Source organism: Ailuropoda melanoleuca, chromosome 13, assembly GCF_002007445.2.
Source record: "Ailuropoda melanoleuca isolate Jingjing chromosome 13, ASM200744v2, whole genome shotgun sequence".
Taxonomy (NCBI): Eukaryota; Metazoa; Chordata; class Mammalia; order Carnivora; family Ursidae; genus Ailuropoda; species Ailuropoda melanoleuca.
Window position 1 is genome coordinate 21,742,257 of NC_048230.1, and position 26,698 is coordinate 21,768,954.

Genomic DNA, 26,698 nt, shown 5'->3' on the forward strand with positions numbered 1-26,698 from the left:
TGGGGCTGTGGGGCTGGGGAGGGGTGGGGGTGGGGGTGCCGCCTGCCCCTTGGTCGTGGAGACCCCACCGACACCTTCGGCGCTGCTGAAGACAGAAAGCGGGGCTCGGCTACGTTGGGGGGCACCTTCCCTAACTCGGCATCCCCCCACCTGCCCCGCCCCTTCAGTCGTGAGCCCCAGGCCTGTGAGGAGGGTCCTCCCCATCCTAGTAGGCACCCTGACAAATGGCAGGATGCCCCCTCCAACCCCCACTTGGACTCGTGGGGCTCACCCTGCCGAGGCCAGGGAAGAGGCCGATGAGGCGGCGGAGAGCTTTCCCTCGGGCACCACGGGGAGCTGCACCGGCTCGGGGNCGGGGATCCGGGGTGGTCCTGAAGGGGGGTAAGGGAGGGGTATCGTCAGTGGGGGGAAGGAAGGCTTCGGCGAGCAGGGGTCAGGTGCGGGGAGGAGGAAGTTCGGCCTCTCGGCGCTGAGGGTGGGGGCGGAGAGTTTCGGGATCGCGAGGCCTCACCCCAGGGTGGCGGAGGCCGGTGTGGCAGGCGCCTTGATGCTCTTTCGCGAGAGGGTCCCGGTCCGCGACAGCTGCGTGGTCAGATCCTAAGGGGAGCGCAGGGGGCGGGGCTGACGTCTACGGGCGCCCCAGCCAGTACCCCCCCCCCGCCCGGTCCCAGAAAGGAAACGAGGGAGAGGCGGCCGCGAACTGGGAGGGAGAGCGCGGGGACAGCAAGTTCCCACTTCCAGTTCCCAGCCCCCTCTCCCACCCCACCCGACCGCCACCCCCTCCTGCTGCCTCCTGGGCCCTGGGCCTCTGGTCCGCAGGCCACAGGCCCGACGGGAACCTGGAGCAGACTCGGTCTGAGGCCACTTCCTCCGCACAGCCTAGCATCCGTACCTCGCCCCCAAAGCATCTCAGTGGCGAACTTGGCCATCTCTAATTCTGATAGACCCCAAGCCCAAAGCGGGGCTGAGGAGGGGGGAGGAGCGGAGAGGGGGGAGAGGACCATCACACTTAGAAATATCCCACTTGTCATTTTGATGGGCCTGCCTAACCGGTTAGGGGAAGCTCAGGACAGAGAGGAGAGAGCATTTAAAATGCACGAATGGCCAGGCCAAGGCCACAGGCAAGGGAGCACCTCTGTTACTAGTGGGGTGTCCCCAGGCGTAGGGACACGGGAAATGCTACACTCCGTGAGGCACGAGACAACAGGGACCAGGGCTGAGTCATAAAGAATAGAAATGGGGAGGCCTGGTGCCCGAAGGAGGGAGTGTAGTCTGGATGTTGCGGGATGGGAAGGGTTTCCTGGGGTTGTTTAAACCTAGGAGAGCTTTAGTCTAACCTGGAACGTTGGCATGCAGGAAGTGGGATGAAATGGGGTCGGGGATGTGTCCTCTCCCACGTCTGGGGAGATGAGCCGAGAAGGAAATGGCAGTGTCATGCTCCCCCATCTTCACCAGCGCCCCCCCTTTGAGTGTCTGCATCCCCCACCCCACCCCCGTTCCCGCCCAAAAGCAAGCGGCTCTGGGCTGAGGGCTCAGCGCGGTGACCTCAAACCTCCAGACAGAGGAAGTTGCTGTTCTCATGTGGCTGGGGAGCCATTCTCATGCACACCCTGACACCTCCCTTCCCCCTCTTCCCCTTCGCACACACCCAGCCCCCACGGAAGGGGGTGCTCGGATGAACCCTCAGCGGCATCTGAGGACAGGCTAAAGGCCAGTTGTGGAGGGAGGAATCAGAAAGGACTCTTAAGGAGGGAGGCTTGGAGAGGAGGGGGTCCACTTAGGGTGATGGCTTCAGGGAGTGAGGAAAGACGAAGGAGGCAGGTTGGAACGGGAACGTGGCTGTGGATGAGAACTGGGGGCCTGGGGACAAGGGAGCCATGAAGAGGAGAGGATGAGTTGCGGAAAAGAGGAGGGGCCCTCTCTCTACCTTGATCCCATGGCCAATGTCATCCAGGCAGCCAAAGTTGAGGGGTTTCCTGTAGTAGGGCGTGAGGGGAGGGAGGCTGTTAGGGGCGATGATTTTCTGGCCAGGGGGCAGCCGCTGGACGGTGGCCAAGGTGCCGATCTCCCTCCGGGCCACCTTCTCCAAGTGCATATTCACCATCTGCCACGACAGGGTTGGAGGGGACAGTGGGCCAGTCTCTGTACCGTGCCCTTCCTCTTACGGGAGGAAGAGGATAGAGACTTTGGGGTGGGGGCAGGGGCCAAGGGAGGCCATGAGGTCCAGAGAAAGAGTAAACGCTGTCCCCCAGGGTCACACGGCGTTTGGGAAAAGAGTCGCCAGGGGAGGACGGAGCCACTTTGGAGCAACTTCCTGATGGAAGAGAATGAGGGTTATTATTAGCTGAGCAGGAACCAGAGGAAAAGAGAAAACACAGCACCCCTGGGGCTGCTGGGAAGAGACTGGAGCCCCGGGCTGGCTCGGAAGCAGAGCTGGTGGATAACGTGGACATGGCAGAGCTTGGAGCATCGTGGCTGGAGCGACCGGCTCTCTTGGGGGGACAGAGAAGTGAATTCACTTCCTCTCGGAATGTTCTGTGGGGAAACTCACAACACCCAGAGGGTGGGGACTCGGGTCTGCTGGGGTGAGAAGGCACAGCCCACGGGGCACATGCGGGTGATACATGGGCCACGCTGGTGTGTCAGCATGTGTGTGCACGTGTTTGGTGGGGCGATTCCTCAGCCAAGGCTTCAGGAAGGAAGGAGGAGGGCGTGTGTGCCAGATGGGCGGGGGGCACGGCATGGTGCTTTCAGGCCTGCCGATGGCCTTGCCAAGCAAACACTCAGGGACGAGGATACTTAGGAAGTCACTGCCTGTGTTTAGCTGGAAACAAGATCCACTTGCTTTTTTCCTGTGCTCGGCAGCCCCCGTGGTTGGTAAACCCTGCTTGCTACCGTGCAGGACAGAATTCAGATAGAAGTCCGAAAGGAGAACATGTCTGAGTGGGGCTGAAGACTTGGGGGCCAGCGCCAGAAGCCCTCCCACGACACTTACCTGGCCCAGCGTGTTCACTCGGGCCTCCACCTGCCGCAGGGAGGCCGCCTGCAGGTCCAACATACGCAGAGTGTGTCCGGCCAGACTGCCGACTTGGTAGGCCACGCTGGCCAGTGCCTGGGTGGTAAAGGCCATGGTCTCTTCCAGCGCCTTCCGCTTGTCTGTGGCCTGAAATACACACAGCTCTGGTCGGAGGCCGGCCCCTTCCCCTGGATCCTTGGCTGGGTGGGTAGGATGGGAGAGGGAGAACGTGGGTGCTGAACCAAGAGAAAGCGGTAACTCTAGATGTTTGATGTGGTTTCCGTGAGAATGATGTTGTAGTAAGAGGAACTTGGGGACATGAGAAGAGCAAATCCACTGCCCTGAGGAATGGGTACAAGGGGAGGGAAAGATCTCCCTTCTCGAAGAGTCAGATTGAGGACTGATCCCACCACGTCGAGAGGACCTTTGGGAATGAATAGTAGAAAGGAAAGAGGAAGGCAGTACTTTTTTCTTTTTTTTTAAGTTTTTATTTATTTGACAGAGAGATAGCCAACCAGTGAGGGAGGGAACACAAGCAGGGGCAGTGGGAGAGGAAGAAGCAGGCTCCCAGAAGAACATGGAGCCCGATGTGGGTCTCGATCCCAGAACCCTAGAATCACGCCCTGAGCCGAAGGCAGACGCTTAACAACTGAGTCACCCAGGCGTCCCAGAAGGCAGTACTTTCAAACTTAAAAACCAACCGATTGACATCAGGCCCGCTATCCCAGACCTTCTAACCGGAACCCTGGGAGTGATGGCGATGAATCTGTGCCTTTAAAAGCTCCCCAGGTGGCCCTTGTGCTGTCTTTCTCCAGTCTGCAGGGTGATGTTGAGGAACCAATGATCGAGTCCATTTTATAGATAAGGAAATTGAGGCCCAGAGAAGAGTGACTTCATTCATTCCCTCCAGTAGCTTCCCAATACACCGAGAATATAATCCAGACTTCCAGCCATGGCCTATATGGGGCCCCACAAGGCTGGCTCTGCTTTTCTCTCTCGGCTCTCCCCTACCACTCCCTTCCACTTGCTTCCCTCCAGGCACATTAGCCATTAGGTCCCTGTTCCCAGATCAAGCTAAGACTGTTTCTACCTCAGGACCTTTGCGCTTGCTATATTTCTTTCTAGAATCCTTATTATTAAGTCTCAGCTCCTCAGAGACATATTTCACCACCACCTTAAGATTCTCCTAGCCTACTTCTATATTGACTCTCTACCATATTTACCCTGTTCTCTTTTCCTCATAGCACTTAACACTATCCATCAGGAATTATTTATCTATTTATTTCATTATCTATTTCCCCCATATACTAAAATGTAAGCGCTGTGAGGGCAGAGAGCTTGTCTGTCTTATTCTGTATCCTACCCTGGAATAGTGCCCAACACACAGACGATATTTAATAAATATACATTTGTGAGTTAATTCATGAATTGAATGTGAACCCAAACCCCTGCTGGGCATCTCCTTACTGCCTGCCAGGCCCTGTGCCAGGTGTGGCCAGAGGCACACTGGCAGTCAGCGCTGGAAGGGTGGACAGGGAACGGCTGAAGACAGAAGAGGGTTTGTTTTTTTTTCCAGTTCCAGATGAGACCGTGGGGCTAGAGCAAAACTCCTCCCGTCATTTGGTTCCCCAGGCAGCTTCCTCATCTTAGATGAGGAGCTGCTGCCATTTAGCCTGGAGCCTTCTAGGGGGTAGGGGTGAGTCCAGGACAAGTCTGGGCCAGGCCCATGCACGGACAGACAAGGCTGCACCACGCAGTCTCCTTGCTAAAGGCCCCTGGGTGCTCCCCAAGGCCTGTCAACAGAAAGGAGACCTGGAACCTCTCAGAGCAGGGCTCCAACGGAGCCTGAGCCGGGCTGAAGTCAAAGGGCAGGCCCAGAACCTTCTGGGCAGCCCTTCCCTGCCTTTCTGTTCAACAGCTAGATGCTCATTTGCGTGCAATTTACATCTCATCAGCATATGTAACCAAGAGCCTTGAAAAGGCAGAGAAATCAAGGAGAGCAGGTCTTGTTCTAGCTCAAGACCTTTTTTCATAGGCGAGGGAACGACAGCCCAGAACGGAGCGGTGACTACTCCTCCCTTGGTCTGCACCCACATTTCCCAGCTTCCCTCGCCGGCACTGTCCCCTGCTTAGCCTGAGTGGAACTGTCAGCACAGACAGGTAAATGTCTGCTTGGGCCCTGCTCTGGGAGGCTGGAGCCGGATACCTACTGACCCCCGGGCTGGGGCTTGGCACAAAGTTAGGTCCCGAGGTACAAAGGTGTGAGATCCATTGTCAAGGCTGACTGGTTATTCATCATGCAAAGTACCTTGTCTGTAAACTCAGTGGACTCTGACGGGAGGAGAACTCTGCAGCCGACCCCAGCCTGCCCTCCCCCCATTCCCCACGGGTTTCCTGACACCTGGTTGGGGTGGAGGGAGGGGTGGGGGAGGGGCGGAGGACGTGGGAACCAGGCCTTGTTTAAGGGCGGTGCTGAGCAGTCACCCAAACCCTTTGCAGGCACTTGCTCCCCAGAGCGGGATCCTCAGGGAGGCCGAGAAAGGTAACTAAGGTCAATTAGTTAGTGTTCTGCATGAAGGAAGCAGGAGCCCCAGGATTCTGACCCGGGGCAGGGCTTTCAATGCCCTGGGTGTTTTTGCAAGGGCCGCTTCGCCTCGCTAGAATTGACTTTCATTATCTCTGTGTGCCTTTCATCCTTCCGAAGGAAGATGATGATGACGATGACGGTGATGGTAATAGTTTCCGTGCATCCTGCCCTCCTAAGGGACAGGCACTGGACTAAGTGCCTTAACACGTTCTCACATTTAACCCATGTGACCCCTGTGAAAAAAAGGTGTAAGAATCAGAGGGTCACCTTGCCATGGGTCCTGTAGTTGCTAGGTGGCTGAGTTGGACATCGGACCCAGGTCTTTGGGACCCCAAATCCTGCGTGCGCACTGTGTATACGACAAACGAGAACCCATCTGGAAGAGCCTGGAGGTGTGCAGAGGTTACTGATGGAATGCGCAGAACCACTTCTTTCCCAGTCCATAGGAGGCGCCTGCCTTCCGGCACCCGAGACCCGGGCTGGTTTACAAGCCACAGTCCATCTCATCCATGAGCGGGTCACTCAACATCTACACATCTACATGAACAGCAATTATTCAGCGAGAGGTTTGGCAGTGGCCTCGGGAGTCAGAGTTCTGGGTTCGAATCCAGATTCTGCCACCAGCTTAGAGACCTTGGGAAAGCCAGTCGATCTTTCTGAACCTCTGCCTCCTGGCTGTGGAGTGGGAGTGGTTCTCCCCTCTCAGGACTTGGGGGAGGGCTAAAAGAGGCCAAGTGAGGACAACACGCCTGCCCAAAGGAAGGTTGCCGAGCGTTCTCCCTGGTATCATCCCTGACTCTCTTTAATCTGCCATTTTCCCATAAGCACTTGCTACTTTCATTCTTTTTCTCAACACTCCTCCAGAGCCAGGAGGTCCCCAGGCCAGCCAGTGCAAAGAAACTGTCCTTAAGGGGCGCCTGGGTGGCACAGCGGTTAAGCGTCTGCCTTCGGCTCAGGGCATGATCCCGGCATTCTGATCCCGGCGTTATGGGATCGAGCCCCACATCAGGCTCCTCCCCTATGAGCCTGCTTCTTCCTCTCCCACTCCCCCTGCTTGTGTTCCCTCTCTCGCTAGCTGTCTCTATCTCTGTCGAATAAATAAATAAAATATTTAAAAAAAAAAAAGTCAGGAGGCCGGTGCTCAGCTCTGCCACAGCCAAGCTGTGTGACCTTGGACAAGTCACCTTGCCTACCTGAGCTGCTGGTTCTTCATCCATGAAAGAGGAATAATATTACTTGTCTCATAAGGTGGTTATGAGGATTAATGAAAAAAACAGAGGTGCTCAATCATTGCTAAGTTTCCCTTGCCCTCTTCCCTTGATCCAGGAATCCGTGTTCGTGGGCCTGGAACAACGACCCAATTTAGGAGACTGTTCTAAAATGCCACGACTGTCATCTTTTGCTGGTGGACTGCTCCCAGCAGTCATGCTGTCCATCCCCCTGCCTCTGCGCCTGACCCAGCCTAGGCTGCTGTCTCTCCACTCTCGCTCGACTATCAGGGAAGGGATTCTCTCCCTGGTCCCTCTCAAGTTCACGACACTGTTCGGGAAGTTCTGAAGTCTGACCTAGACTCAGCCTGCAAACGGAATAAAAATGCCAGCATTTATGTCAGGACAAGTCTGGGCCTCCGGATCTGAGTGGGACGCAGGAGGGAGTCGAATGCAGGGTGAGGCCTGCTAACAGGACAGAACAGTGCTGCCTGCCTGGGCATCTCTGCGACTCCGGGACAGGGATGGGGCGCGCTAGGGCTGGGGAGCGTGGGGTCAGGGCTAAAGCTGAGGGAGACCGGCATGATTTCGAGGCCTGGGGTGGAGGATTTCCCAGCGGAGCCCAGGACGAGCACCTGTCAGGATGGCTCCCCTGGTCCTGCCTGCGAGGTGGGCTCCAGGGGGCCCCGGGGGTCGGGGCGGGTGCCCGCTCCGCCTACCTGCACGTAGTTGTCCACGCAGTAGTCCGCGACTCGCAGCAGGGAGCTGTGGTTGCCCCGCAGAGCTTCCCGGCCAGTGGGGATCTCGAACTCCTGCAGCTGCTGCAGCTCGGCCATGGCCCCCTGCCTCTGGCTGGCTCCCCAGGGAGCCTGCTGGTTTTGTGCCTCACCCCGCTCTTGATTGGTCGATCTGCCTGCCCCCCCCCACCGCTTTTGGTTTCCTCTCCGTGAGAGACCCAAACCTGCTTGCAAAGAGCAGGCAGGCTCATTCCGGGACAAGAGGAAGTCAGTCTCCACTCCCTGGGCCTGCGCCTCTCTGCCCCTTGCCCGGAGGAAGGGGGAAGCCAGGGGCCCCCCTGGGGGCCCAGCCCCCCAATCCCTCCCAGCAGAGGAAGCCAAGGTCGGGGCGCTGTGATTGCTCCCTCGGCCTGCAGAGGAAACTGTTTGGCGGTGGGGGGGGATGGGGTGGGAGACTGAGGAGGAAGGGGGCTGGCCTGCTCTGGGTGGGGGGTGGAGGTGGATTTTCCACTCATGGAAGGGGAGGAAGGACAGAGGGTGGGGGCTTCCTTGGGAAGCTCAGGGATGAGTCACCAAGGGCCCGGGGAGTGGACGGTGGGTGGGATATGGAGACCAGTCATGCTGGGGGCTACAGGGTGGTGCAGCCACGATGGAAACCGGCCAACGCGGCAGCGAGAGGAATCAGCCCAGACACCAGGAAGACACATCCAGAGGCCCCCGAGCAGGGTGAGCCAGCCTCGGAAGGGCTGTGCATGAAGGGGCCCTGGTGCACATGGTCTGTGCCCCACGGAGGTAAGCCCAGCTGTGGCCTGAGGGATTCGGATTAGACAACAGGAAGGAATTGGCTTTGAGAAGCACCGGGTTCAAGTTCCAGCTTAACCGGTCGGTTTTAGGAAGCTGCGGAGGACAGAGCACCGAGCTGGCATCTAGAGGTCTGTGGTGTCCAACCTGCATTTACAGGACAGTTGCACGAGAAACCTCCAGGCTCCGGTGCCGATCTTACATTCTCAGCGTTCCCAGCTGTGAGTGGGATTCGGACCCTGGAGCGGGGGGAGTCAGGGTGGGCTCCAGGCCTCCCCCCTGGCCCTTCCAGAGCCCCTCCTGTCAACCTAGAGACAGGACAAAGAGAAATCCCTTACCGACCGCATTGATCTCTTAAGCGTCTGCTTCTCGAGAGCGTCCCCTTGCCATGGGACAGGTGTCAGCCTGAGCAGGAGCTCGGTGTCTCTTAAACAGCATAGCCTTGGGTGGTCCTGGAAGGAAACCAAGAGAAATACCAGGATGTGGGCCCTGTGTTCCGCGATTGCTGAGGGAGACCCCCGCTCAAGGCTCAGAAGGAGGCATGGAGGCCAAGAAGTGTGGACACAGACGTTGGAGGTGGCCAGGGCCCCAAGTATTGACAGGCCCTGCATCCTAAGCCAGGAGTCCATTTTTATTGAATAAGCGAAGGAAGATTGAGCTAGAAGAAGCTTGCAAGGGGTAACCGCGGGGCTCCAGTGGGAGACACAACGGCTTCTTGGGTGAGGGAACTTTGGAGCTGGTCTAGGACTTGCTTCACTGAGAAGACCAGTCTCAGAGCCGGCTCAGAGGTAGCAGAGGGGAGGGCTCGGGAGACAAGGAAGGGAGTGTGTCGGGGTGAGGGTGAGAACTGGCTCTAACCCAGAGGGGTCGCGAAAGGAGCAAGGCAGATGTAGGGGGCAGGGAGGGCTTGGAGGCTCAGGCCAGGGGACAGGCTTAGAACCTTGAGCCCATGATCAGCTTAGGCATCAGAGACTTTGGCTTTCAGACCATCTGCTTTATCTGAAGACTTTCAGCCGCCGAGGAGCTGGGGAGCTCAAACACCATCTTGCCTGAGTCGGGGACAAGTGACTTGAAGTGCACCCTCTTTTCTTGGCAGGTGAGGGGGGCTGAGGTTGCACTCGGTGGGGATTTAGCCTTAGAGGTATGGAAGCTGGGCACCCAGCAGGCCTTCCTGATAACCCTGTCCTGAGGATGATGATGATATCAGTAACTATGATAATAATAACGTTCATTATGTGCCACACAGAGGATAAAATATTATATATGCATTATTTTCTCAGGACTCACAAAAATCGTACAAGGTAGGTACTGTTATACCCATTTTGCAGAGGGGGACACTAAGATTCAAGGAGGTTGAGTGACTTGCCTCAGCCTCACAGCTTGCAAGTGGCAGAACCAGGATCAGAACTGGAGTCTGGCAGGCTCCAGAACCTTCCTCTTAACCACTAGGGTACACTCTCCCCTGGCAGGACCTGCTGTTTCCTGAAAACGTCTACCTGTACCATTATGTGGAACAATAACCTGGCTTCCCGAATCCTGTTCCCTGAAAGAGTCTTCTTTTCTCTCCCTTCTCCATGCTCTGATTCCTGTTTCTAGGCAAATCCTTCTCCAAGGGCGGAGCCTGTGCGTCCCCCTTAACCCCGGGGGCATCCTCTCCTCCAGACCTGGACTCAGGATGGGGTGGGGGTGGGAGTGAACCCGTGGTGTGAATGCGTGGGGCCTGAAGTGAGGGGCTGGACAGGGAGGAGGGTGGAAGTTGAGGTGTGGGGAGTGCAGGAGGGCCCTGCGGGGAGCCCAGGGGGATTTGCCATCCCAGCTGTGGAACCCTTTCCAGGAGCAGGTGTCTCTGGGGAAGGATGGCCCAGGAGCTCAGTGAGAAGGAGCTGTTGAAGATGGAGGTGGAACAGCTGAAGAAGGAAGTCAAGAACCCAAGAACGCCGGTGAGCCCCCTCTTCCCTTCCCTGCCCCTGTTCTCCATCGCGTCGTCCGAGTCCTCACGGAGCCGGGACCCCCCCCCACCAAGGGGAAGCGACAGGCAGCGGGGTGGTGAGGCCTCTCCAGCCTGGAGGGCACAGCGTGCTTGGCCCAGCGCCCCTAGGAGGGAAGAAGTCACCCCCCACCCCCACTTGTCCCTTTCTCTGTCTCCCCTCCAGCCTCCGTCCCCACCCTGTCCAGGACCTGTTTTCTTGGACCGAGCAAACCACGGATCCCCACAGACAAACAAGGCCTGGAACCACCCTTTGTTCTCTCGCAGATTTCCAAGACAGGAAAGGAAATCAAGGATTATGTGGAGGCTGAAGCCGGAAACGACCCTCTCCTCAAAGGCGTCCCTGAGGACAAGAATCCCTTCAAGGAGAAAGGCGGTTGTATGATAAGCTGAGGGCCCAGAGCCCTGTCCCCTGAACGTCTGTCCCTCCTCAGCCCCACTCTTCACCAGAAACCAAGTGTCTGCGGACACTCAGGGACCCCAGGGACTCTTCACCCTCTCTCGGCCACCGCAGGAGTAGACACCTGGCCCGGGCACTGGGGAGCCATTCCCCACTCCCCCCTTCAGCTCTCCTCCCCTCCACAAGCCCGGTCCCTGCGGGCTCCCCGTGGAGGCCCTCTAGGACAGAGGACAGCTTCTCTGGCTCAGCAGCGGGCAATTGTGTGGTGGGGTCCGAAGAGCCGGCCACACCCTGAGACCCCAGACGGCACCCTTAGAGACGTTTACCCCGCCCAGAGCCATCCCATCTGTCCCCCCACCATAGGAACCAGCATCCCTATTCAGAGTAGTTTGGGGTGAGGTCCAGAGTGGGGGGTCCTTCTTCCTCATCTTCTGTCTGACCCTGTGGTCCTGCTCCTAGTCACTCAGACCACCCCAGAGGGCCTGAGGACAAAGAGTTTGTGAAGTCACAGTGTCAGGATGTATTTAATGCTACGGAGGGTGGTTCTGTGCTGGGCACTAGGGAGCGAGACGGGCAAGGCTAACAGGGCGGGAGAGGAGAGTTTGCAGCTCGGGCAGTAAGTCTACCCCGCAGAAAGGACCGCCACGGGCAAGGTCGCTGTGAACTGTTGCAGGCCAGTGGGCCGTGGGCCGGGCCGGGGCAGACAGAGGCCCAAGAGGGAGATGCCTGAAGCCTTGAAGGGCCTCCCGTGAGCTCAGTGAAGAACTGTGGTCTCCTCCCGAGGCAACAGAACAGGCGCGAAGCAGCCCAGGGACAGGATTTGATGAACAGGAAGGAGGCTGCAGGAGGGAGGCTGGCTCCTGCTGAGGACTCGGACTCCTGGGCCTCGTTAGCAAGGAGATTATAGTCTTATGGAGCCACAGAAGTGATGAGGGCACAGAAGGCAAGCCCAGGACAGAGCACAAGCTGACCCCCCACAGCTGCCCTCTCAGGTGGGATCTGTGTGACATTCCTCCCGGCTCCATGGGGCTCCTGGCCGCCCTAAAGCTAAAAAACAAATGGTTAACGAACAGAACAGAGATCACAGTCCAGCAAGAGAGAGTCTCCCTCTGTTTACAAATGTCTCCATGATTTACCAGGAAAAAAAAAAAAAAAGCATTCTTCATCAAAAACCTAATTTCCAGAAGGTAACTCCCAACGGTCTTACTGTTAATGCTTTACCAGAGGGTTAAACAACCTTCCCTTGACAATAGCGAGGCCTCCAATATCTTGTAGGTCCTCTTCAGCATACAAAAATTCTTTTGAAAACCTCGCTTCTTCCTTACCCCCAACCCCATAGTATATAATCAGTCCCCCTCACAACCCGGGGCAGCAGCTCTTTCTGCCCACGGGTCCTGCCCCGTGCTTTAATAAAACCACCATTTTGCACCAAAGATGTCTCAAGAATTCTTTCTTGGCCGTTGGTTCTGGACCTCACCCCACCGAACGTCACCTATATTCCAAGACCTCATCAGAAGGACTCACGTGATACAATTGCATTCAGCGCAAGGTCTGTGGGGGAGCTGAGGGGGCCCCATAGCAGGGCAGCCTAACCCAGCCGAATGGGTGAGCTGCGTCCTGGGAGGGAGAACCGGTAAAAACCTCCACATTGAAGTTGTAACCGGGCGGATTCAATGCCAACCTGGTTGAAGTGGCCGCGTAAGCAGAGGCATAGATACCAGAAGGGAAACGTGCAGGGACCAGGGTTTGAATACAAACACCAACCGGGTTGGGTTGGGACCGTCCAGGGAAAGGCCAAGACCTTTGGAATTCGCTGCTAGAGAGGTGGGGTTGGAGATGAGCGGAGGGGGGTCTTTGTGTCATCCGCCTTCCTCTGCGGGGAGTGAGTTGGCAATGTTTGCATTTAGAAGGAAACTGGCTTTTTTAGAGATTGAAAGGAGAAAGAATGGAGGTGGAGAGAGAATTAAGGAGATGATCATTAGACCGGGGGAGTGGCCGTCTTAAGTCTAGAGCAAGAGGTGGGGTGAGGAGTTCTTTGGGAAATGAAGTTTTCAGGTCTTGACATCTCGCTGAGTGATGGGTGAAGGGGAAGGAGTTGTCAGGGACGATGAGCAGGATCCTGGCTTGGGAGACATAAGAATGCAAGGATGTGAAAATAACCTAGCCTAATACAGAGATCCGATCAGAGCGGCACACTCTCCCCGCTCCACAGGCCCCAGCCCAAGGGCACGCCCTGGGCCTCGTGAGGACGTCACGGGCCACTGGGCAGAATCCAGGATCTCCTGGGAAGTGTCCACTGCTCTCCCAACTCTCCCGAAAATTCCAGCCCGACCCTTAACGCACCATTCTGCAACCTCAATTAAGCCCAGCCAATCTCATGATACTTGAGAAGGAAAAGAAGAGGAATGAGAAAGAGAAGATTTAAATACAGTAATTGTTATTTTTTTTCAAAAGGGAAGGGTAGGGGCGCCTAGGTGGCTCTGTCGGTCAAGGTCATGCCTTCGATGCAGGTCATGATCTCAGGGTTCTGGGATTGAGTCCTGCGTTGGGCTCCTTGCCCAACGGGGAACCTGCGTCTCCCTCTCCCTGCTGCTCCCCCTGTTTGTGCTTTCTCTCTCTCTCTCTGACAAATAAATTTTTTTAAAAAAAGAAAGGAAGGGAAAAGCAGGTGTGGGCTACAGCCCTCTGGTTACGGGCCACGTGGCTATGGCTTCCTTCTTCCTCCCACCCAGTCCTTCTTCGACTCCCTCCAGGCAGTATGGCGCTGGTTGGACTGTGGCCCAGTGGGGACTCAAACCATTATTCCTAAGGCGTTTCTGTGGCTCTCCTTTTCTCATCGCAGGGCGCCCAGAGATGCTCGGGGGTTCTGTTGGCTCCTCCCACACCCTTCCTGTCCACCCCGTGGTATGGTAACAATCACAGGACCCCTAAGCCTCCAAGTCAGTCATGAGCCCAGTGCTCTGAACCCCTTTTCTGTCTGTTTTCCTAGTGCCCGGAGGAGTCTCAAATAGCAGAGGGCAAGCTCAGCTTCCCCCCCAAAGGAATTATTGTGTGCCCTGGTGGCCGCATTCCCCCCTTGCCTGCCCTAACCTGCCAGTTCAGAGGCTGAGTGTGGTGATGCTGAGAGCGGGTCACGGGGGTAATCTAAGCCGCCCGTTCCCACCCCCGTCCCATAGATCCTGGGGGTTCGGACCCACGAAAGAAAAGCACTATGTTGATGGTGGTTCACTACAGAGCTCGGGCAGCAGCCTCACCGTTGATGACAGCACCTCATCTTTGCAAAGTGTTTCTCAGCTGGCACCCCACTGGGGCTTGGCTGGGTCAGTCCTTCGCTCTGTAAAGCCAGCAGCTTCCAGATGATGGACTCATGGTGAGGTCAGCAAATCCTGCCAGCATTTACCCCTTGCCTTAGATTTACAGAAGAGTTGCAGGCTAGTGCACAGGGCTCCCATATCCCCTCACCCAGCTTCCCCGGACTTTAACGTTTCTTATAACCACGTACTTGTAGTAACTCTAAGAAATTATCAGGGCACCTGGGTGGCTCAGCCATTAAGCGTCTGCCTTCGGCTCAGGTCATGATCCCAGGGTCCTGGGATCGAGCCCCACGTCGAGCCCCCGTGGGGCTCCCTGCCTTGGCGGGAAGCCTGCTTCTCCCTCTCACACTCCCCTTGCTTGTGTTCTCTCTCGCTGTCTCTCTCTGTCAAATAAATAAATAAAATCTTAAAAAAAAAAAGAAAGAAAGAAAGAAATTAACATTGGGACGATCCTATGAACTAAACTCCAGACTTCAACTTGGATTTCCCTAACTGTTTCACTAGCATCATTGTTCTGTTCCAGGACCCACATTCCACTTAGTGTCTTACTTATTTTTCAGGGAAGGGCTTTTTCTTCTCCTCCCCCTCCTCCCCCTCTCCCTCCTCCTCCTCCCCTCCTCCTCCCCTTCCTCTTCCTTCTTTTAAAGATTTTATTAGGGTCTCTGGGTGGCTTAGTCTGTTAAGCATCTGCCTTCAGCTCAGATCATGATCCCAGAGTCCTGGGATCGAGTCTCACATCTGGCTCCCTGCTCAGTGGGAAGTCTTCTTGTCCCTCTCCCTCTGCCCTGCTTGTGCTGTCTCTGTCTCTCTCTCAAATAAATAAAATTATTTTATTTTATTTTTAAAAGATTTTATTTATTTATTTGACAGAGAGAGAGACAGCCAGCGAGAGAGGGAACACAAGCAGGGGGAGTGGGAGAGGAAGAAGCAGGCTTTCCAGCGGAGCAGGGAGCCCAATGTGGGGCTCAATCCCAGGACCCTGGGATCACACCCTGGGCCGAAGGCAGACGCCTAACGACTGAGCCACCCAGGCGCCGCAATAAAATCCTTTTTTTTTTTTAAAGATTTTATTTATTTGAGAAAGAGAACAAGAAGGGGGAGGGGCAGAGGGACAAGCTGAGTGGGGAGTCCCACGCTCAGAGGGGAGCCCCACGCAGGGCCCAAACTCAGGATCCTGAGGTCATGACCTGAGCCAAAGTCAGACGCTCAACTGACTGAGCCACCCAGGCATCCCCAGGGAAGGGGCTCTATGTGGGAGCCAGTATGGTCTAGGACACCATGGCCACCTAGAAGACATTTTATGGGTCCATAGATTGTAGCACTGACAGAGCCTTGACCAGCAGGGAATACAAATCCGATTCCTGAATAAGTCCTGTTCCAGTGAGTCTGTCCCCTCCGTTGACCTGCCACCAGAGAACTGGCTGGTTGCCTTGAGGTCTGGTATTGTATAACCGGCTCAGGGTTGTCACTGTCGCTGGCTCATTGGCAAAACTGTGCCGGCCTTGATGAAAGAAAGCCCTCACTGTTCCGTTCATGCGTAACCTCCGTTCCTGCCTCGCTGGCTGCTTTGTTTCATGAGTGCCAGTCAGCCCAGGGGTCACCCTGTCCAGGGGGTTATAAGCCTCTCCTGCAGGGGCAGCCTTCTGGTAAACCTACCTATGATCCTTAAATATGTTCAGTCTCTGAACTTACCCTAACACGACCAGCCACATAGCTCTCCCCAGATATCCTTGTCTGCAGTCCTTCGATTGGGCTCTAAGACCTTGATCATTGACCAGAACCTTAATTGCTTCCCAGGATCAGAGAGGAAGGAATTCCCTTCCCTGCTGACTTTTGGGTCCCCCCGAGAAGCGCAGTTCCCAGAGAAAGGGGAATCACTGGGATGCAGATATTCAGATATGATCGGGGCTGGAATTGGGGGAGTAAGAACGGAGAGGAGGTGATGAATTGGGGAGGTGATGAATTGGGGAGGTAATGAAGAGGTACCCTTTTCAGGGCTTAGAGATTGCTTGAATGTTGGCAGGATGGCAAGGAAACGTCTCACATGACTTCAAGTTTCTTTCTGGGATGACCGAGGGAATGGTGGTGTCACCAGTCAGAAGGCCCTTCTCACCAGGTGATTCTAGGTGATTCCCCGTGGCTTCTCCTCCCTTCCCTTTTGCCTTGTTGAAAACCACTGCGAGGTGACTGCTGATAATATGGAAGGAGGTGAGTCCGTGCAGGATGACTGCGTGGGGCAGGATGGGAAGAGGCCAGTGGTGGAGCTTGGAGAACATTGGAGAACATTGGAGAACATTGGCCACTCAGGATTAGGTGAAGGAGGAAGGGCCGTGGAAAGGACCAAGTAGGGAGGGTCATGGCGTGAGAAGGCCAAGCGGAGAGCAGAACATTGAAATTCTCATGATCCTGAACAATAAAATGAGTCAGGAAAAGGACTCCTAATTTCCTGGTGAGCTAACATCAAGCCTAATCATTCTTAAATTATCTGTCCTTCCACACTCCACATTCACCAGAGAGCCCCAGGGTGGGATCCCCAGGCCTTAGAAGGAGGGGAAGGGAAGAGGGGAACAGCTGACTGGTTAATTCGGGGCTCAGCGCCTGGGGCTGGCCGCAGCTAGAAATCCTTCCTAGTGGATCAGGCAGCCCAGCACCCCCACCCCCTTTCTGGATTTTACCCTTGTAATCTGGAGGAGTTGGGGGTGGGGAGGGAATAGGCTCTTGTCTGCTTGGCATCTTGGTGCCATGACCTCAGGGCCTCTAAGAAAATCAGTCAGAACCCCCTGGCCTGCCCCTGCCCCAATTCTCTACCTGAGCTTGAGGCCTGGGAACAAGACCAGCTTTATGGGTGCTTTCAACCTGTGCTGTCACGTAGGGCTTCCTACGGAGCAGGGCCCTGTGCTTGGTTTAACACTCTGCTTGAAATTCTTAATTTTTGAACAGGGGCCCCACATAGTCCATATCTGGTCCTGTGTAGGGAGACAGAGGCACCAGCCCAGGGGATGAGGCCAGATGCTTACCTAGGAGCAGAGTTTTTTTCCTTTCTATTTTTTTTTTAAGATTTTTTTTTAAAGATTTATTTATTTATTTATGTGACAGAGAGACAGCCAGCGAGAGAGGGAACACAAGCAGGGGAGAGGGAGAGGAAGAAGCAGGCTCCCAGCGGAGGAGCCCGATGTGGGACTCCGATCCCATAACGCCCCATAACGCCGGGATCACACCCTGAGCCGAAGGCCGACGCTTAAGGACTGCGCTACCCAGGCGCCCCTGTTTAAGATTTTATTTCTTTATTTGAGAGAGAGCCAGAGAGCACAAGCAGGGGGAGGGGCAGAGGGAGAGGGGGAAGCCGACACCCCGCTGAGCAGCGAGCCTGCCGATCTTGACCCTGGGATCGTGACCTGACCCCAAGGCAGACACTTCACCGACTGAGCCACCCAGGCGCCCCAGGAGCAGAGTTTAAGGTGGAGTTCCACATAACACCCCAGCCAGCTACTCCCTGCGCTCCTCCAGGATCTCTGAGGGTTACAAACTGAGTGGGGGAGGCAACTCTGAAGGGGTTTCTCAACATCCCCGTGGCCCCTCTGGCTTGCCGGTTCCCTAGTGCGTCCACCTATACTCCCAGCCCTTTGCTTTTCATTTTACATCCACTTCGGTCCTCAGTTTATCAGCCCAGATTTCAAGCACCCTGAGGGCAGAAGTCGTGTCTTCGATTTTTATATTCCTAGCACCTCGAACATGGTAGGTGTCCAACAAGTGAGTGTTCAACGACTGCGTGTGTCCCATAATTTACAGACTTACTGTGTGCCGGGCATTGTGAGACGTGTTGCATACACATTATCCGGGCACAAACGAACAAAGACGACCCTAAACCGACAACCCTGGCAATCGAGCGTAAGGGAGAGAGAGGCCAGGGGAGGCACAGACCCGGCTTCCCCGGTGGCTCGGCGCTCTGCCCTCTCCTGGTGACTCTGGTCAAGGACAACATTTGACAGTCACTACCTAATGAAAACTGCTACCTTTGGGGGGACCTTCCTGGGAATAAAGTCCTTGGGAGGGGCCCCTCAGACTGTTGGAGGAGAGAGAGGTTCTTTCCTGAGCTAGGAGGGATAGTTAGAGACGGAAATGTGGAGAGGCTCTCAGAAAATCTGCACCTAGGAGCGGAAGGACAGAATGGGGTGGGGGTGGCTAGCTTGTAAATGTTTTACTAGCTGTGGGTTAAGAGCCATTAGTGAGTTAGGAAATCAATTTAGTGGGTGGGGACCAACCTTTAGAAATCTTCCCACACCTCCAGGTGACAAAGACCTTGGAGCACCCCCAGGAGACTTCCAGGCATGAGACACTCAGAATTTCTCAAGCCTGTTCTGTGGACGGACGCAGGAATTGTTAGAAAGTTCTTCCGATTGCCCCCCTAACTTCCACCCACAGGTTCTCATCCTCAGCCTCTGTTGCTACCCTTCAAGTTTTGCTTTCCTCCCCACATTAGCACGTGTTCTTTTCTCAAGAGTCTGAGCTTCTGTAGTCCTCTCTGTTCTGATTCTTTCTAGCAGTTACCATTAGAGAGCCTCTCTTGGCTCAGGTGCCCAGAAAAGGACTTTTGCTTTCTATTTTACTAGTTCTTGCCACCCTGCTATGCAGAAGGACCACGGTTGTCCCTTTTCCTTTACTAATGAGGCTCCTAATATTTTTTCCCAGATTTACTGAGATGTAATTGACATGTATGATTGTATAAGTTTAAGGTACACAACGTAATGATTTGTTTCATGTGTGTATTGTGACGTGATTGCCACAATAAGTTTAGTTAACACGTTCATCACCTCACATAGTTACGATTCCAGAACATTCCAGTTGCTTACCCAAATGCACCCGGACAGTTAGGGGCAGGGTGATATTCATCAATGCTTTCCTGTAATGCCTGGGATTGAAACTGATCCTTCAAACGCCCTTGGGCTGGCTGAGAGTAGAGGATCTAGAGATCCTCCCCAGTCTGTGGACAAATTCTTGATCTCAGATCCCTCATCCGTGACCAGGACAGAAACACGTCTCTAGATAGGTACTTTTTTAACTTCTTACATTGAAAAACACACTTTCAGAATAATGAATACAACGTAATGTGCATTTTAACAAATTTTTGTCACAAACAAGCTATGTAACCTCCACCCAGGACAAGAAATAGAATACTACCAGTTCCAGGCTCAGTCGATAGGGTATGGCACTCTTAATCCTGGGATCGTGAGTTCAAGCCCCACATTGGGCATAGAGATTACTTTAAAAAATAATAATACCACTACCCCCAGAAGACTGTTGCTGACCCTTTTCCAATCATGGCCCTCTCTCTTCCCCAGGAGTCCTGGATATCCTCACTTACGTGGGAATTTTTGCTTTGCTTGATAGTTTTACCATCTAAGTTTATAGCTCTAAACAATATGCAGTAGTTATTTTTGCCTGCTTAGCAACTTTATATAAGTGGAGTCATATATTATTTATTCTTTTGTTTCTGCCTTTTTTTGCTCAATATGTTTTTTAAAAAGACTCATCCATTTTGTTGCTATGTAATATTCTATTGTATGGCCTTACTGTAAATTATTTATCCATTCAACTGTTGGACATTTGAGTTCTTTCCGATTTTTGGTTATCATGTTGCCAAAAATACTCTTATGCCTGTCTCCAAGCGCTCAAATGCCCACATTTCTGTGGATATATGTACAGGAGTGAAACTGCCAGATTATAGGGTATGAGTATCTTCAGCTTCAGTAGTTTATGTCAAATTAGTGTTTCTACCAGTTTACACTCTTGTCAAAGCTCACATTATTCTCTATTCTTTTTTTTTTTTAAAGATTTTATTTATTTATTCGACAGAGATAGAGACAGCCAGCGAGAGAGGGAACACAAGCAGGGGGAGTGGGAGAGGAAGAAGCAGGCTCATAGGGGAGGAGCCTGATGTGGGGCTCTATCCCAGAACACCGGATCAGAATGCCGGGATCACGCCCTGAGCCGAAGGCAGACGCTTAACCGTTATGCCACCCAGGCGCCCCTATTCTCTACTCTTAAAAAGAGTCATTGTCATTCTGGTGAGTGTAGAGTGGTACCTCATTGAGCTTTTTTTTTTTTTTATTATTCTCTATTCTTTTTTTTTTTTAAAGATTTTATTTATTTATTCGACAGGGGAACACAGGCAGGGGGAGTGGGAGAGGAAGAAGCAGGCTCATAGCAGAGGAGCCTGATGTGGGGCTCAATCCCGGGATCCTGGGATCAGGCCCTGAGCCAAAGGCAGATGCTCAACGACTGAGCCACCCAGGCGCCCCCCTCATTGAGCTTTTAACCTGCATTTTGCTATGATTAATGACGCTTTGCATCTTTTCATATGTATATCAGTTACTTTTTTAAAGATTTATTATTTATTTATGTGTTTGAGAGAGAGAGCAGACAGTGGGGAGGGGCAGAGAGAAACTTAACCAGACCCCCCCACCTCTGCTGAATGCAGAGCCCTACAGGAGGCTCAATCTCAAAACCCTGAGATCACCAACTGAGCATAAACCAGGAGTCTGAGCCTTAATCCACTGAGCCACCTGGGTGCCCCTTCAGATTTCTAAAGTAATTTCTAACACCCAACGTGGGGCTTGAATTCACAACCTCAAGGTCAAGAGTTGCGTGCTCTCCCAACGGAGCCAGCCAGGTGCCCCTTTGTCAGTTATTTTTTATTTCCTTTTTTTGTGCAGCGCCAGTTCAAGTAGTTTGCTATCTTTCTATTAGGTTGTCTTTATTCTTACTTATTTTTTAAATTTTAATTTTATATTCTTACTGATTATTACAAGTTCTTTCATCTAGATACAATTTCTTTGCCAGTTATGCATTACAAATATCTTTTTTTTTTTTAAAGATTTTATTTATTTATTCGACAGAGATAGAGACAGCCAGCGAGAGAGGGAACACAAGCAAGGGGAGTGGGAGAGGAAGAAGCAGGCTCATACCAGAGGAGCCTGATGTGGGGCGATCCCATAACGCCGGGATCACGCCCTGAGCCGAAGGCAGACGCCCAACCGCTGTGCCACCCAGGCGCCCCTACAAATATCTTTTCTTATTCTGAGGGTTACCTTTTGGCTTTCTTATTGGGGTTTTTTGATAAGAAGAACACAGAGTAGCATATTAATATGGTGACATAGACTAAGCTTTCAGAACTCTTTTGTGTCTTGTTTAAGAGGACTTTCCCTACCCTGAGGTCATGAAGATACTCTCCTGTGTTCTCTTCCAAAAGCTTTATTGCTTTTCCTTTCCCGTTAAGGTCTGTGATTCACATGGAATGTATTGCTGTGTTTAGTGTAAGTTGGGAGGAAACTGATTTCATATTTTTCCATTTGGACACCCAGTTCTCCCAGAATAATTTATTGAAAAACAGATTCTTTTCCCTCCTGCTCTGTTGTGCTCCTTTGTCATGAATCACTTGTCCAGATATGTGTGGGGCTATATCTGGGCCCCCTGTTATGTTCCATTGGCATGTTTGTCTCTCTTGCACCAGGAACACACTATTTTAATTCCTATAGTTCATAGTTGATAATAAGCTTTAATGTCTGGTAGAGCAGGCCCTCCCACCTCTCATCCCTACGTATTTTTGAGGCTGGGCTCGGTCACACACACAAATCCATTCAAACGTTTATGCAGTGTGTGGGTGGGGTGGGGAGGAGGGGTGCTCAGGGGAAAGCAGAGCGAGGATCCTGTTTCCATGGCATCCTCCCAGGGGGCGGGCACGTATAGCCACGGTGCCAATCACCCTGTAGGGAGATCACAAATGCGTCAATAGGCTCCCTCATCACTCATCCCAGGGGGCCAGACAGCTCTCAAAGCCCAGATACAATTCAAAGAAGACGACACTCCAGGCGCGCCTCTTCCCCTCTATCCCAGAGACGCACCCTTTCCTGCAAATCACGCGCGTCTGGCCAGCACCCAAAACACCAGTCCTGGACAGATTCGCCAACAGACGTGCTCAACCCTGTTAGTGAACCCCATAAAGATTCCTACCCTCTAAGGGAAAAAAACACCCCACCCACAGGGTGAGAAACCGCGGTCGGAGACCCCCTGACCGACTGGCACGGCCTGAAAAACAGACATGGACAACCTCACTGCCTACTGCCTGAGTGCCGGACAATCAATCAGACCCACTTCACTATCTGACCGACGCACAGGCGGACTGGATCCAAACAACACTCCCTTCTCCCCAGCCTGTTACTGTTTCCCGCGCCCCTTGGCTCCGCCCAGCATTTCAATCCGTTTATAAAGCAGTAATTGATCGTACTCTGCACATTAACCAATAGGAAGAAGGATTCCCGACAGCGGGGGTTGGGGGGGTGTCTCCTAGTCCGGAAGGCTGCGGTCCGAGGCAGGCTCCCTGGGGTCGCTTCACCGTCCCCTCCAAGGTAAAGTCACTCGCGGCCTCCACCAAAACTTTTCCGCCCTGACTCTCACGCATGCGCACTGCGACTCCCAGGCTGGACCTGAAACCAGAGAGGGGGAGGGACCCTAAACCGCGATCCCCTAGGTCACGGGGGTAACGGCACAGCCCCAAGCGGCCGCCGCCGCCAGCAGTCCTCAAAACAGGAATTGTAGAACCAAAAGATTTGGAGAGGTCCCACCGAGATTTGAACTCGGATCGCTGGATTCAAAGTCCAGAGTGCTAACCATTACACCATGGGACCTGCTGGCTGTTTAAGGCGGCCGGGAGGCTTCTCAAGCCACATGGCGCGCGAAGCTGCCTTTCCAGAACGTCGGTGGAGGTCCGGTTCTCCCCGCCGGGGCTCTGCGCTCAGGGCCCAAGGCCGGGAGGGCGGGCGGAAGCGGAGCAGCAAGGGCTTCCGCGGCCCCGACGTTGCCAGTCCTGCGGTGTCATCTCCTGTCGCCGCTCTTCCTGCTCTCCTCCCGGGGTCCTGACCTGCGCCCGGGGAAGCCGGGAGGCCGGCGGACTGGCGGGGCGGAGATGGCCCGCGGCGGCCCCTGCCGGGGGCGGAAGGCTTGGCTCACGCATCCTGGGTTCCGGACTTGTTTATTTATTTATTTCCAAATAATCCCTTCCCGGCTCCTGTGGCCAAGCGGGGAGAGAAGCGGACCGGCACGTGGGGAGGCGGCGGTTCAAAGCCCGGGCGTCCCAAGCGCGAAAGATTAGGGCTTGGACCTGCAACTAGATTTTCTGCTGACACGCACAACATTCTGCTTCCGCTCCCCGCTTTACGGGCTACTAGGTGGCACTGCTGTGGTACGTGGTTCCTTCCAAGCTGTAAGCTTTGATCAGTGAGAGAGTGGACTCCCACCTGGGTTTTTTCCAGGTCAGCTTTAACCTTTTATTACATTTGACTCAGCAGTTTCACTTTTGTAACTCTATCCCAAAGGACTACGAGGACCAGTACCAAGTGTTCAAGGATGTTCTCAGCTGCGATGTTTAAAATGGTAAAGAATAGAATACAAAAACGAAAATCGATTTAGTAAATATTGACAATATCTATACAATGAATACTGTGCAGGAATTTAGATAGGTTTTTTATTGTAGTGACGTTATTTTGATTTATAGTATTACATTGATTTATTGCGTTGACATGAAAAGAGCCACAAGCCTCACCAAATCAAACCAACACCAAAAATCTACCTACCAGTTAGTATGTATAATAAAATCCCACTTATCTACAGGCACAAAAACTGTATAGGTGTGTAATAGACATTTGCCATTTATTTGCCCTGTGACATCTGCTGGCTGCCTTGCTTGAGGGATCCAACATGGTATGCGTCTGGGTGACAGCAGGACTGTGCTCCAAGACAGATACACTCACTCTCCAGAGTGCCTACGTGTCCCTTAGCCTGGCCAGCTGGACTTCGAATCCAAAGCGAATGATGACCAGAAACAGGAATGTTCTAGAACTTTATCTGCTGCTGGTGGTAGCTTGGACACCCAGTGTCTCAGGGACAGTGACAACAGCCATTCCCTGTCCACTGGCAGCAGAAGTCGGGTCCTAACCAGACTGCCCCGGATACTGACCTCGGCGGGGTTCCTGGTTGCGTAGTTCCCCCTCATTCTTGTCCATTTTCTTGAATTGCTTTCCTTTTGATGCTATGAGCTATCTGACTTTCTTCCAAGGAGTACTGTTCCTGTTTCAATTGCCCAGAATCTGTTTCTCCTGCCTTTGGTCACGAACCTGCTTAGCTCAAATCCAAAAGAGTCTGCTGTGGACAGATATCCCTGGGGAATACATTTATGAGGTCTCTTTCTCACAGTTTATGATTTACTGTATTGCTTGAAAAAATCCTTTTTAATTCTTGTATATTGTCAGAAGAAACATTATGGTTTTTCCATTTTGAGGAGTGAACCAAACTCCCACTGAGTTCCTATGGTGAGATAAGGGTGTCTATTAGGCCGGACTAACAATATCGAGCTGACTTAATATCAAATGGCTTTAGTCTCTCTTGTTTCCCATCTGTTTCCTTCTTACAAGCACTCTGTACCCATGAAAGTGTATTGAAATTAATTTTTCAGGAGCTACACAGAAATTCTAAAGAGTTGTGATTATGCCCTTTGAAAAAATACAGGAGATAGTTCCTTCTGTCCAATAGGAGAACTTCTCCCTCCACCCATTCCCTAGTTCTTCCTTTCCAGTTCCCTCCATCTTCTCAGCTTGAAACATCTTCCCAGCCCAAATGAGACCCTCACTGAAATCCCCACTCGTGAATTCCTCCAGTGACATAAAAAGGATCATCTCCCTGACAGCTGTTGTCACTACTTATTGGAATTATAGGTCATTGTGTTCTGTGGCTCAGTCTCTCCCATCGTCCCTCCCTATGTCCCCTTGGTTGGACTGTGAATTCTTCTGGGGACAAGGCCCAGGACTTGCTGATTTTTAAATGTGGCTAGTGCCGTCACAAGCACCCTCATCGAACCCCCTCAGAGGGCGCCAGAGAACTCGGGAGGAAGAAAGAACATTCTCTTTAACATCACATTGGTTATTTTGGAGACAACAGAGAAAACAGAGACAATATGTAATCCCCCCATCCCGCATCACTAGTTTCTTTTAACATAAATGCGTAATGCACGACACCCTGGAGATGGCATCCCATGAAGCTTTTGAGCGCAGACTCTCCGCTTCCACCAGGTGGCTCCTCGAGGGTGGGCAGGTCTGGGCTCTGGGGGAGGCGGGTGAGCGTGGCTTCAGCGGTGGCACGGTGGCATCCGGGATTAAGGGCTGAACTGAGGCAGAGGGTACCCCAGAAAGTTTAATGAGGTCAGAGGTTAAGAAAAGACAGGTAAGGGGCACCTGCATGGCTCAGTCGTTAAGCGTCTGCTTTTGGCTCGGGTCGTGATCCCCGGGTCCTGGGATCGAGCCCCACATTGGGCTCCCTGCTCAGTGGGAGCCCTGCTTCTCCCTCTCCCTCTGCCCCTGCTTGTGTTCCCTCTCTCACTGTATGTCTCTCTGTCAAATAAATAAAATCTTAAAAAAAAAAAAAAAGAAAAGAGGGGTGCCTGGGTAGCGCAGTGGTTAGGCATCTGCCTTCGGCTCAGGGTGTGATCCCGGTGCTCTGGGATCGAGCCCCACATCAGGCTCCTCGGCTGGGAGCCTGCTTCTTTCTCTCCTACTTCCCCTGCCTGTGTTCCCTCTCTCGCTGGCTGTCTCTCTGTCAAGTAAATAAATAAAAAATCTTTAAAAAAAAAAAAAAGGAAAAGAAAAGACAGCTAAAGTCCAGGATTAGGGACTTTTAAGGTATTCTCCCGTTTCTTGTGAGCGAGTAGAACAATAGTACAGTAATGTTTTCAGCGAAGTGGAAAGAGTTCATATTCACTGTCAAGTCCAAGTCTGTTTCCTTTATCCAGGCTGACACTGCTCACAGCTAGCTACCATAGAATCAGCCTTGCTGCGTGTCCTTGCCACCCAAGACAGGTGACATGTGCCACAAACCCACTACTTTGCCTTGGGAGCCCCAGCTGTGCCAGACAAGCCATAAGCGCCACCTTGTGCCAGGTGACACGGGAGGCCCTGAGTCTCTGAGCCTGCTGCCCCGCGCCCTGCTCTGGGCCTGGCATTCAGAGGCTCTGACCGGGGAGATCTGGCTGCTTACTTTCTTTGAACAAAGCAGCATCCACATTTTATCCCTTTTTTGAAGGTTTTCACTTTCTCCTTTTAAAATAATTATTTTATCTTTTCAGGTTATAAAGGCGAAGCATGTATTATGGAAAATGTAGAAAATGCAGTGAAGTAGAAAGATTTTTAAATAACTGCAATTCCAACAAGCACTTTTTAAAAAAAGTTTATTTTCTTTAGTAATCTCTCCACCCAACGTGAGGCTCAAACCCATGACCCTGACATCAAAAGTCCCACGCTCTTCTGGCTGAGCCAGCCAGGCACTCCCCAACAAGCACCTTTGACGCTTGATTTTTTTCCACTTCCTGTTTTAAAATGCATTTTTATGTAGCCTTCACTGTATAATTTTAAGCTCTGCTTTTGTGCTTAACACAATAATGACATGGGTTTTTTTTAAATATTTTATTTATTTGACAGAGAGCCAGAGAGAGAGGGAACACAAGCAGGGGGAGTGGGAGAGGAAGAAGCAGACTCCCAGTGGAGCAGGGAGCCCGGTGCAGGGCTCGATGCGGGGCTCGATGCGGGGCTCGATGCGGGGCTTGAT

At 53.0% G+C, this 26,698-nt stretch overlaps 2 protein-coding genes and 1 non-coding gene across 4 annotated transcripts in view; 1 reads left to right on the forward strand and 2 right to left on the reverse strand.

Moving 5' to 3' along the window:
• The window catches only part of ABI3 (ABI family member 3), an 11,249-nt gene extending 3,528 nt beyond the window's left edge, over nt 1-7,721 (reverse strand). Inside the window, 6 exon segments of the mRNA XM_034640244.1 lie at nt 13-85; nt 272-371; nt 507-597; nt 1,928-2,104; nt 2,996-3,163; nt 7,531-7,721. Coding sequence (XP_034496135.1) covers nt 13-85; nt 272-371; nt 507-597; nt 1,928-2,104; nt 2,996-3,163; nt 7,531-7,647 — 726 coding nt within the window. The 5' untranslated portion in view covers nt 7,648-7,721.
• Nucleotides 7,722-7,768: 47 nt separating this feature from the next.
• GNGT2 (G protein subunit gamma transducin 2) lies at nt 7,769-12,127 on the forward strand. 2 transcript variants are annotated; one of them, XM_019797115.2, is made up of 4 exons: nt 7,769-7,930; nt 8,183-9,445; nt 10,184-10,289; nt 10,604-12,127. In XM_019797115.2, the coding sequence occupies exons 3-4, from the start codon at nt 10,206-10,208 to the stop codon at nt 10,727-10,729; spliced, it is 210 nt and encodes a 69-aa protein (XP_019652674.1). In that variant the 5' UTR covers nt 7,769-7,930; nt 8,183-9,445; nt 10,184-10,205; the 3' UTR covers nt 10,730-12,127. The 2 variants fall into 2 exon arrangements, with proteins under 2 accessions (XP_019652674.1, XP_034496134.1); XM_034640243.1 differs by having other exon boundaries at nt 9,335-9,445.
• Nucleotides 12,128-22,662: 10,535 nt separating this feature from the next.
• On the reverse strand, nt 22,663-22,734 carry TRNAQ-UUG. The gene has a single exon. It is a non-coding gene; the product is annotated as a tRNA-Gln (tRNA).
• Between the last annotated feature and the right edge of the window lie 3,964 nt (nt 22,735-26,698).

Bases quoted from the DNA above. Each gene is read 5' to 3' on its own strand.
- GNGT2 (XM_019797115.2), top strand. From the start codon at position 10,206: ATGGCCCAGGAGCTCAGTGAGAAGGAGCTGTTGAAGATGGAGGTGGAA. The intron at 10,290-10,603 runs GTGAGCCCCCTC...GTTCTCTCGCAG, and splicing joins TCAAGAACCCAAGAACGCCG to ATTTCCAAGACAGGAAAGGA.